Raw genomic sequence first — 12,690 nt, forward strand, 5'->3', positions numbered from 1 at the left:
GCTTAGCTGGGGCTTTTCACGGAGCAAGGGGCCAAGCTCCCAGGGGAGCTGAGGAAGATGTTCTCCAAAGCTTAGAACCCATCACTGCTTCTCAGGGATTCGGTCTACTAGTGAAAGGAACTAAGTATTTGGGGAGCGTTTCGGGCTGGAGCGAGGTGGGGAGCGCAGCGTCGGCACGTTACCCCCACACATCGCCAACTCCAACCGCCAGAGGCAGGGGCCTCTGCAGAGTTACGGCAGCATTCCCGCCCTCTTTGGATGTTGGGTGTCCATCCCTGCAGCTCCTTCCCAAATCCTTCTTTTCCCCTTTGGTTCATCTGTGCTTGCAGCTGCGGACCCCATCTGGCGCAGTTACTCCAAGGCGACCCAGCTAGCGCCCCCTCCAGGATTGTGTTGGGAGCACGCACGGTTTGCAGACTCCCACAGCAGGTAGCAGCAAAAGGCTTGGTGGCTGTGATGGTGCAGTGAGCCGGCTGTCAACAGATAGTGCAGCTGCGGCCCTGTGAAAGAGGGCTGGCGAGTACGCAGCCCAGGTACTGCCCCTTCTCGGTGACGTCGCTACAGCCTGTTATAAAGACCTCGGGCGCAGCCTGCCAAGGTTCTGCTAACTCCCAAGCTGAGCAGGACTTGAGCCAAGAGGCGCCTGCAAAGCTGCAGGCGGCGGCGGCGGCAGCGGCGACGGCGGTAATGAAAGCAGAGGAAAAAATCTCCAGCTGGACCCAGGGCCCCAGAATCCCGGCCATAGACTCTGACTTTTACAGGTCGTGCTGTGACTAATACCTCGCCCCCAAGTCCTCACGCAGCATAGGGCTTTGCCTTTCTCGCTGCAGGCAGGAAGAACAGCACTTGCAAGGAGCAGCAGGTGCAGTAAGGTGGCGGGGTGTCTCCTGCTTTCTGGAACCGTGACCCGTGGAATTTCTTTCTCTGTTCCAGCTCAACGCAGGAGAAACGCTGTTTGCAGATTACAGAACTCAAGTGCTTCCTGAAGCTTAGAAGTGGAGGAATTCAAAGCCAAGGATATACAGCACATCTAGAAGATTTTATTTGAGCGTCAAGTCTTCTTGTAAAGAAGGGGTTCTGTCCAGAAAGAGCCTACGAGCCCTCCCGTCTGTGTTAAACAGGGCTTTTTGACCTCAGGTGCTGGCTCAGGACCCTGCTGCAAAAGGGTCTGTGTGTGTAGAGAGGAGGGCTTAATCGCTTAGCAGAAGAATGGATAACGTCCTCCCAGTGGACTCAGACCTCTTCCCAAACATCTCCACCAACATCTCGGAGCCTAACCAATTTGTGCAGCCGGCCTGGCAAATTGTCCTTTGGGCAGCTGCCTACACAGTCATCGTGGTGACCTCCGTGGTGGGCAACGTGGTGGTTATGTGGATCATCTTGGCCCACAAGAGAATGAGGACAGTTACTAACTACTTCCTGGTGAACCTGGCCTTCGCAGAGGCCTCCATGGCTGCATTCAATACAGTGGTGAACTTCACCTACGCGGTCCACAATGAGTGGTACTATGGCCTCTTCTACTGCAAATTCCACAACTTCTTCCCCATTGCTGCTGTCTTTGCCAGTATTTACTCCATGACGGCTGTGGCCTTCGATAGGTGAGCTTGACCTTTGTGGAAAAAGGGAAAAGTATCTTTAAAGGAAGATAGCATTGCTATGGAGCTTCAGGGTGGAATAGTGCATGGTTCAAGGTGGAGACTGACCACTTGTACCCCTGGATTTGGACTGACAGCTAGCCGAGTCGGTTGTTGATGGGGGATTTTAATCTTACCTGATGCTTTTCTTTTCTATCTCTCTTTCCTTTTCTACTCCTTTCCATTTTTCTGTCTCCTTTCCATTACATGTATATACGTGTGTACAATCACTCAGTCGTGTCCAACTCTTTGCAACCCCATGGACTGTAGCCCGCCAGGCCCCTCTGTCCATGGGATTTTCCAGGCAAGAATACTGGACTGGGTTGCCATTCTCTTCTCCAGGGGATCTTTCCCACATAGGGAGTGAACTTGCGTCTCCTGCATTGGCAGGTGGATTCTTTACCACTGAGCCGCCTAGAAACATCCCCCCCTTTTTTTCTTCATTTAACTCTTTTTTTCCCCTTCTCCACTCATCTCCCTGACATTTTCCCTTTCAACTCCTGCTTTGCTTCTTTCTATATATTCCTTCTCTCTTCTGCCTTTGCCGCCTAAAGGGGATACCTAGAGTGTAGCCAAGGGTCTGGTGCCTGACTAGGGTACTGTGAATCCCTGCAGCGCTGCTCTTCTGCTGTTCAGCCTTTGGATGCTTTCCAGTTTTGAGTACATGTAGGCAAAATTCCTCATTTTCACTTTTTCCTGAAGATTCAGGGGCTTTCTGCTCCCATCTCACCCCCCTAATATTGTTTGGATGTTAAGAGCATTCCATTAGAATCATAAAATGCAGAATCCTAATTAAGCTCTGTCTATCCTGCTAGGAGTTCTCATTCAGGAATGAGAGGCAGCTATGTTGTTCTCAAGGAACTCCACATATAGGGATCCAGGAGTTTTTCAAAATTTCTCTTGCCATGTAAGGTCAATGTTTTTAGTCTGTCTGTATCCATAGAGAAACATGCTTGGCAAAGGCAATCTAAGGCAATTGAGAGCTCTTTCCTGCATCCGACAGGCTGGGGTTCCAGAAGCTGATTAATAGTGAAAATGTTGGCATTTTCAAGTGGGTCCCAAGGTGGCACGATGGAAACTAATTATTAGAGCATAGCTCTGTTTGTATTGACTTTTTGTGAGTGCCCTAGGTCTCTAATGTGTATTTCTATAGGTTTACAAGTGTTAAATGTTTACCTAGGTTTGAAACACCTGCCACTGTGATTTTGAAATGGGTCCTTCTGATGGCCTTGCTGAGATAAATAAATATGAGAAACCAAAAGAAGAAGCTAAGAGAAAAGATTCAAAATTTTTTTCCCCAAATTATTGAACTCTTTTGCATAAAATTTGTAATTGATTTGAGCAGATTCTATAGCCAAATCTCTTTTTAAATCAGAGAAAACTATGTTTCTTTTGCAGTGATATCCAAATGCTGATTTTTAAGTTCCCTTTATGCAACTCTTTTGTGCTTATAACATGTAATGTGTAAAATAAGTTTGGTGAGTCAATTTATACGTTAAATATAGAAGAGAAACCAATTACTCAAAGTGGTACTGAAATGAATTTTTGTTGAGAATTTCTCTCTTATGCTACTCTGGTTTTTAGGTATTTGTTTTGCTGGATGTCAGGTACACCTGTAAGTCTTTCTGCAGTGACTTGCTCCTTTAACTTCTCAGCCCCCTTAAACTTAGAAAACTCACAGCATGATGTATAACTGATTTTATGTGCAGTGAAGCCTGATGCCATTTCAGCTTTACACATGCTATCTTGATTATCCCTAACTTAGAGGGAACGTTGATATTTTTACTTCACTGGGTACTTGTGAGCTCAAGGGAGACCCGACAGTCAGTGTGAGCCCAAGCATTCAGTAGCTGATGGAGCCCCAGCAAACAGCTCTCCTGCTTGGCTTATACAGGAATGACATGTTCCATCGCACTTCTCTTTCTCTTTGCGCTTAGAAGGTGAGCGGTAGGACGCAGGGTCAAAGTCTTTACAGTGGGTTGTGAAAGGAGCCAGGTTTTGGCTGCCTCGACTCTGACATCTCAGGCTCCACTGTTTGTCTCTAGGCGAACCACACACAGGACCCTGACTCTCTGTGACACCCTCGGTAAGATCAGAAGATCTCTGGCGTCAGAGCTGAGGGAAATGACAACAAGAAATGCCAGTTGTGCCTGGTGTGCGGGTTATCGACGGCAGGCTCAGGGTTAGGGTTCAAGTAGAGTTAGGGATGCTGCCTCAAGGCTGTGTCTCTAGGTTCTCCAAAGCTCCTGCTGTTTTTCCTTGCTCAGCCTCTTGAGCAGAGTGAATTAATCCCCTTAGGCCCTCCAATGAATCTAGCTCCCCTACAGGCATGGTCATCCATTCTTTCCCTAGAATGTTTTAGAAAGGAAGAGGCCTCCATATGAATGATCTCTTGTTTAACTCCACTATGGCAATGCAGACTTGGAGGAAATGTTAAATTACTTTTTTGTATGCTCCTTGAATTTTTAACAGATAACCTTTGAGTTATCTGTTAAAAAATAAAAGCAACATGGTTTTCCTGATTGTGAAATTAAACCTCGTTCTTGAAGAACATAGACACAAAAATACAAATCACCCACGACTCCACCATGCAAAAGTAACACCTGTTAACATTTGAATGAACATCTTTTAATGACTATTTCACTACATTATTGAAGTAAGATTTTAGGTAATTTGGTAAGTTTTTTTTTTCCATTGATATTAATGGAAAACATTAATAATATTTTCTCATGTTATTAACACTCTTCAGTAACATAATGGTAGTGGCTTCCTCTTAATATTATTCCATTATATGAATATGCTATTATTACTTTAACCACCTCCCTACTGTTGAGAATCTACTAATTCTGTATGATAATTTTATTTTGTTTTCTTGGTTGTTTCCTTAGGGTAGATTCCCAGAAATAAAATTACTGGGCCAAATGAAATGAAATTTTAAAGAATGCTTTTTCCTAATTTTAAAGGATTCTAAACCCTGGGCAGAGCAAGGAGCGTGTCTTTTCTGTTTTGTTTACTTTATCTCCTCAGAACGAAGAAGAGTGCTTGGTACTTAACAGTCACTATATGCTTATTGATTAAACGAATGAACAAATAAAATAATACATGCTCCTATGAAAACATTTGGAAGAACATTATCAATGGCATGCTCAGGGTTTATAACTATGTTCGAGATAGAGTTAGGAATAAGGCCTCAAGGCTGTATTTCTAAGACCTGCATTTTAAAAAGTGTAAAAAATCTACCATTCCAATACAGAAAACTAGATAAAGGTCTGGAACGCTAGCTTATACTTACTTTTTCTGTGTTACTTATGCCACATAGAGTCCTATGCAATATACATTTTGGATCATAATAAAAACAGTTTCAAAGGTTGTTTTTTTTGTGTGTGTTTTGTTTTGTTTCATTTTCCAAATCATGAAATAGTTTCCAAAATAAGATTTTTAAAGGATGCATTACATTGCAAAGCTATAATCATTTATTTAATCATTCCTCTATTTTTAGATGTATATTGTTTCCATTTTTAATGATTACAGGTAACTGTGAAATTAATATCCTTGACAGAAATCTGAGAGCACCCCTTGTTCTTTTCATAGAATAAACTCCTTAAAATGGAAGAGCTGGGTCAAACTGTCTTGGTAAACTTTGCCAAATTTCCTTCTAGAAACAAAGTGTAGGCAGAGAAAAAGACTTCAGCTGCAGATTGTAGAACTGATTTGAATCTTTCCTGTAAACTTTCCATAGAGTGAAGGGAGAGGGACAGAGAAAGATAATGAGAGTCCCTTCAGAAGGAATACCCATTTACTGAAGGCAATGGCTACCTAGAATTTTTTAAGGTTGCAGAGACAAATATACGAAATAATATTCGGTTTACTAATTAAACTCCAAAAAATACCAAGGATTTTTCTTTTTAAAACTCTGTAATTTCTCCCACTCAAAACAAAATTTTAAAATTCCTTCGTATTTTAAAAACTAAAAGGTATGTGTGTGATGTTTCATGAAATCGGAAGTTGGAAGACACAGAGAGGGGCACCTTCACTCTTCAGGAGCCAGTAACGATGACTGGTTCCAGTTTTGGGGAGCAGCATCCAAGAAGGGAGGGGGGGAACCAATCCTTAAGCTCCACAAGGAGGGCAACAGAAGCGAATGGGAACCTGACTTGGAACCTAGCTCACAGCAGCCAGAGGCTCAGAAAAGTGCTGGTCTGATAACACTGTTTCTTTACCCGGCAGGGGCTGTTATAATTTCAGAGAATGAAAGGTAAATGTTGCTTACTTCTCAGACTAGGTCTAAATAGATATATTGTATTTGAGTGAAAGAAAACATCCAAAAGATGATGGTCTCTGGACAATATGAAATTTGTTCAGGACCAAAAAATAGCTCCTCATACAGGGGTAATGACTGAAGGTAAAGGAGGGAATGAACTCTGGGAGATTAAAAGAAGAACCAAGACATACATAAACAGCAAAACTTACTGCTTACTGATTCCCTGGTACCCACCCCACTCTGTCCCAGTCACACTCAGCTACAAGTCTAAAGAGCCTGCTTCCCGAGTCTCCGCTAGACCTGCAGTCTGCCCTTGAACCTCACCTTGTTGGCCGGCTTGGATCCCATTGCATATCTCAGGGCAGTCCTTCTCCATCACACCCAGAGGCAAGTCTTAGGTCCCGAGATCCTTTCCTCTAATTTAGACAGCTCTTACAGTCCGTGACTAAGCACCCAGGTGTCCCGAGAATGCTCATTCACTAGAAGTTCATCCATGGTAACCGACCCTCTCTTTTCAAATCATGAATCTTGAATAAGGGTTGATACAGACCTTCTTGAGTTTTTTACATCTTGGATGAATCATTTTGGCTGCAGGACCTTTCCTGGAGAGGTCTACTGCCCACCTACTCTGGAGTTGCCCCAACTGCCCTTGCCACATCCTCTCTCAACTCATAGGAGCCCCCAGGGTCCCGAATGGTCAAAGCCCTTGTTTTGGTGGGGGTGGAGGGTTGAAACATATATGGGTTCAACTGGGGGAAAATAAGGAGTAATTTTCAATGTAAAATCACATCATAGGACCACAAGACTTGACTACTATTACTGTTGTTCAATTAGAAAATAGTAGAATAAAGATTGTAAGAGAGAAACACTCACTGTTAAACTGGGCAAAGATCCCAAGGGATGGTGCCACCAGGTACGTGGTTCCTGAATCAGGGCCTCATGCTTTCCTGCAAAGGGCTTATGATACATAATGATTTAAAGGTAACTATAACATAAGGTGTTATATGATAGGTTTCATAAGTATTGTACAAATTCTATAGGAGTGAAGAGGCAAGAGGTAAACTAGCAGTGATGATCAAGGAAGGCTTCAAAAGGTGATAACTGATTTGTGCCTTAAAGATTGGATAAGATTTTTAAAGAAGATGTTAAAGAAAGGAGATATTCTAGGTAAAACAAACTATACAACAGCAATATGGAAGTAAAAAGTTGCAAAGTATTTGGGGAGAATGACAGGCTGACTCAATTTGAGTGAATTCACAAGTGAATCAAGAAATGGATGGAAGAGTTGATCAGAGGAAAATGAGTATAGTTTTTGCTGGATTTTATGTGAAAATATAATGATTAGTTTGAAATGCCCAACAAGCAATTTGAGAGGTGGGGCTAGAGAATAAGAACCTGGGGAAACAAAATCTATATTTAGGAATTTTCTAAACAGATGGCTTACCGGAAATTTGAAAGTAGAGAATATCTCTTTTACCTATATATATGTTTCCAGAAAAGAAGACAGATTCATGGAAGTATTCTACCAGGTATTAGAAGGGAAAAAATAAGAAACAGAGAGTCAGTGGAATAATCAGAATATGTGGAATGACAAAAATTAAGAGAGATGAGTTATGATGGGTTATATTAATTACAGCGTCATTAGAATCCAAGGATGATGACATTAGTTTTGGCAATTAGAGAACACGGGTGAGCTGTTAGAGACAGTGTCAGCACAGTATGAAGTGTGTGTGTGTGTGTGTGTGTGTGTGTGTGTGTGTGTGTGGTTGGTGGATAAACTTAGATGCAGTGAGGGAAATGGCCTCTTGTTCATCCATTTGTCCATTCAGCAAAGCTTTATTGAGCACTTACTATGTACCAGATGCTAATGCACTAAAATACTGCCTTTGCCCATCTGCTCTCAATCTTCAACTATCAACAAAGTTAGAACACCATTATAATCCGGTGCAATTAGTACCATGCAGAGGGAGTTCGGAGACAAAGGAATGGTCTACCCTTGGGAATGTGGGAAAGGCTTAGAGTGAAATAAAGAAAAGGAAGAGGAGGGGAAGAGGAAATAAACAGCAAAGTACAGAGAAAACAGTGTGAAGTTTGGGTTTTTTAAAATAAACTTCAAGAGTATTGGATTAGGGGTTATCATAATGATTTATTCATGTTTGTCACCTGGGAACTAGAAAGAGGATTTTATATTAATGCAATTTATAATGATACCTTATGGTGCATGTTCTCCAATATACTGTCTCATCTAAACCTCGATACCAATGGGGATTTTGTTTCCACTTTGGATAGATTATTAAAAACAATTTCTTTTAGCATCATCTCATACTTGCCACTGCCTAGTAACTTGGAGACCCATGCAATTTGCATTCATGTGCCTTAGACATCTGCCTGCATGCTCCTGCTCAAGGTGGCTTTTGAATTCTGTATAGTCTAAGGAAAGTGATATAAGGGTCCTACTGTTTCAGAGAGGATGTTAGAGCCCTTTTAACAAATTTTCACTCAAATAATAATTCAACCCCACAAACTTCTAGACAACATCATTGTAAGAAGATCAAATTCTGCTTAAATATTTTACTCAAGTTGTCTCATTTGTTAAATTCATTCCATTTTGAAGCATTATAAAATCATTCCGTTTGTTGAAGGAATAATCAGCTTGATTTGGGGCTGCCCTTACTAATATAATGCCTCTTCCCTGTGGCTGTCTCTCTGACAGATCCATCCTGAAGCTTCTCTATTTTGGTTAACTGTCCCTAGTTCCCTCATCTTTCCATCCTCAGTCTCTACTTGCTATTCCCATTTGCTCAAGTCAAAGTTGCTCAGTCGTGTCCGACTCTTTGTGACCCCATGGACTATACAGTCCGTGGAATTCTCCAGGCCAGAATACTGGAGTGGGTAGACTTTCCCTTCTCCAGGGGATCTTCCCAACCCAGGGATCAAACCCAGGTCTCCCGCATTGCAGGCGGATTCTTTACTGGTCGAAGCACCAGGGAAGCCCAGTGGTCCTTTTAACTGAGAGTTTAAATAATGCCCAGAACTGAGCATCACCCTATTACCAATACCTGGTCCAGATCCACCTGCTATAGGGCTGGTGTACTACCTCTTGACTTGGTCTTCTTAGACTTGATTCAGGTGCTACCTCCACTAAGAAGCTGACCTTAATCTGCAGGTCTAGTGAGGTGTCCCTCCTGTGTATTACTGTCATTCATGCAGGATATTCATATATCGTTTATGCAACTCTCTGTAACTGGTTGATCTTTCGCACACCCTCCCACCCACTAAATTGCAAGCACCATGAAAACAGGAATGCTTTATCTGGTTTTCCGTTACCTGGCACAGAATAGGAAGGTATTAAAGTGGGCATATAGTAGTTGATATGACTGTACTTCTCTTCTGCACACACCAACCAAAATCTGAAAACCAGACATCAGACAGACTTCAAAGCGCACCTATGATCCTATGCCTTGAAGCAAAAGAAAAATCAGACCAAATTTCTGTCTACCGTGATGTGTTGCTACAAAATAGAAAACTTTTGGTTTCAAACCCCTGTTCAAGAATAACTACGAGTTTTAATTCACCTGTCTCTTCCAGACTTCCCTTGACTGGTCCCCACTGGATTCCCAACCCACACCCTGTCCCCAACAGGTATTATATCCCCAGAAGAATACCTTTGGTTGAGAGAGGTGTTTATCCTTTCTACCTTGGTGTTTATCCTTTCTCCTTTAGCTCCAATCTATCAAGGCATACTGAAAACTCTGAGTATTTCAAGGACACTTTTGTGGTCCAACTACTGTCATCCCACTGGCTTTTTCTTCAACACCCTTGCTAGCAAGAGGGTGGTTTACTTGTTTCTGCTTTACTTGTTTTTCCTGAGGCAGGACCAGCAAAATCTGTCCTCCATCCAGCCCTCCAAGTGCTATATCTACAGTATTTGTTGAACGCCTAGACTGCACCATATTAAAATGCCATCAGAGACACAGGAACATTTCAGCAGAGTGGCCTGAGAAAGTCATAGACCTTGAGGACAGACTGGGAAACTGACTTACTTTAGAAACTGATTTTCCACCTTTAGAAGCTGGGTTTCCAACTTTCGGAAGGAGAACTACGAAGCTCTGTGGATAAGGAAACCCAGGGATGAAAAGATGCTTTAATAACGGCCATGTGACATAAACCTCAGTTGTGAGTGTTTATGTGTGAACTGCCCGTTTAATATTTGGGATTCTCCGTGGAGCGCATTTCATGTCTTTCCTATATGAATGTCTTTCAATAACCTTACATCTGACTTTTGATAATGGAGTTCAGTGTAGGAAATGTTTCAACAATGGTTCTACACTTACTATCTATGTGAATATGGGCAAGATACTTAACCTCTCTGGGCCTCAATTTTCCCACCTCATGAAAAGGACATTAATAAAACTTACCCTGTGGAGTATTGTTGCAAGGAGAGAGGGAAAAGGAAAGGAATGGAACTGCATGAAAAGTTCCTAAGCTGCAATCTCTAATAACCCACGACACACCATTATCCTGTCACAGCATCCTCTTGGATGCTTTCTACATCAGGTATAACAGCAGCAAGATGAAACATTTATTTCCTTCCCCTCTCCCCCCCATAAATATAAACGATAAATTACTTCTAACTGAGTCAGCAAACCTGTTTCCAAATGCCATCCAGCATCCTTCCCATCTGTGGAGATGCACATACTCTTTACCAGAAGCCAAGTATTTGGATACAGCTGACTCTTGGACGACAGGAGTTTGAATTGCATGAGTCCATTTATACCCACATTTTTTCAGTAGTAAATAATATAGTTCTACACCGTCAGGGGTTGGTTGAATCCACAAATATGGAGGAATAGAGGGCAGGCTATAAATAATACTGTGGATTTTCAGGGGTTGGTGCCTCTAATCCCTGCGTTGTTCAAGAGTCAACTGTGTTACAGCCCAGAAAAAACAAATAATTTTCTTTTATACCATCTCCAAAATTACATGTCACATCCCACATCCTACATGTCCCAAAGACACCACCTTCACATTAAGCTTCATTTGTGTGTTATACGTTTGACGGAGAACCTGGTCATAGCAAAAAATATTAACTTGCTGCCTGTGTTTCACTGATATTCAATTTGTTAAAGTTGTGTTTCTTTTGCCTTTGAATACTTCTCAGTCTTGGAAGATTTCTTATAAATCTAGTTTGCATGTGTTAAATATCAGCTTTCTCTTGTCCTGTGACCAGAGCTCCATTTGGTGGTGTTTTTCTGTTGCTAAGTCATGTTTGACTCTCTGAGACTGCATGAACTGCAGCAAGTCAGGCTTCCCAGTCTTTCTCCTGGAGTTTGCTCAAACCCATGTCCATTGAATCAGTGACACCATCCAACCATCTCATTCTCTGTCATCCCTTCTCCTTTTGTCCCCAGTCTTTCCCAGCATTAGGGTCTTTTCCAGCGAGTCAGTTCTTCACATCAGGTGGCCAAAGTATTGGAGCTTCAGCTCCAATGAATAGTCTTCCAATGAATATTCGGGGCTAATTTCCTTTAGGATAGACTGGTTTAATCTCCTTGCTGTACAAGGGAGTCTCGTCTTCTCTGGTATCACAGGTGGAAATCATCAATTCTTCAGCACTCAGCCTTCCTTCTGGTCCACCTTTCATATCTGTACATGACAACTGGTGAAACCATAGCTTTGACTATATGGAACATTTTTTGACAAAGTAATATCTCTGCTTTTTAATATGCTGTCTAAGTTTGCCATAGTTTTTCTTCCAAGGAGCCAGCGTCTTTTGATTTTGTGGCTGCAGTCACCATCCGCATTGATTTTGGAGGCCAAGAATGTGAAATCTGACACTGTTTCCACTTTTTCCCAATCTATTTGCTATGAAGTGGTAGGACCAGATGCCATGGACTTCATTTTTAACTAAGTTTTAAGCCAGCTTTTCACTCTCTTCTTTCACCTTCATCAAGAGGCTCCTTAGTTCCTCTTCACTTTCTGCCATTAAAGCGGTAGCATCTGCATATATGAGGTTGTTGATATTTCTACAGGCAATCTTAATTCCAGCTGGTGAGTCCCCCAGACCAGCATTTCATATGATGTACTCTGCATATAAGTTAAATAAGCAGGGTGACAATATGCAGCCTTGATGTACTCCTTTCCTAATTTGAAACCAGTCTGTTGTTGCACATCCGGTTCTAATTGTTGCTTCTTGTCCTGCATACAGGTTCCTTAGGAGGAAGGTAATGTGGTCTGCCTCCACATTATGAATATTCCTGCCTCCTCCTTTACGAATATTCCATAGTTTGTTGTGATTCACACAGTCAAAGGCTTTAGCGTAGTCAATGAGGCAGAAGTAGATGTTTTTTGGAATTCCCTTGCTTTTTCTATGATCTAGCACATGTTGGCAATTTGATCTCTGCTTTCCGCATCTGGAAGTTCTCAGTTCACATACTGCTGAACCCTAGCTTGAAGAATTTTGAGCATAATCTTGCTAGTATGTGAAATGCGTGCAATTGTATGGTAATTTGAACATCCCTTGGCATTGCCCTTCTTTGGAAATGGAATGAAAACTGACCTTCCCCAGTCCTGTGGCCACTGCTGAGTTTTCCACATTTGCTGGCATATTGAGTGCAACACTTTAACAGCATTGTTTCTTAGGATTTGAAATAGTTCGGCTGGAATTTCATCACTTTCACTAACTTATTCATAGTAATGCTTCTTAAAGCCCACTTGACTTCACACTCCAGGATGTCTGGCTCTAAGTGAATGACCACACCATCATGGTTACCTGGGCCATTAAGAGCTTTTTCG

At 42.1% G+C, this 12,690-nt stretch overlaps 1 protein-coding gene across 1 annotated transcript in view; it reads left to right on the top strand.

Moving 5' to 3' along the window:
* TACR1 (tachykinin receptor 1) overlaps positions 776 to 12,690 on the top strand; it is a 172,332-nt gene continuing 160,417 nt past the window's right edge. Inside the window, exon 1 of the mRNA XM_005686308.3 lies at positions 776 to 1,598. Within this exon, the coding sequence (XP_005686365.1) occupies positions 1,210 to 1,598 (389 nt within the window). The 5' untranslated portion in view covers positions 776 to 1,209. The remainder of the gene's footprint in view (positions 1,599 to 12,690) is intronic.

Source organism: Capra hircus, chromosome 11 (genome assembly GCF_001704415.2).
Source record: "Capra hircus breed San Clemente chromosome 11, ASM170441v1, whole genome shotgun sequence".
NCBI lineage: Eukaryota > Metazoa > Chordata > Mammalia > Artiodactyla > Bovidae > Capra > Capra hircus.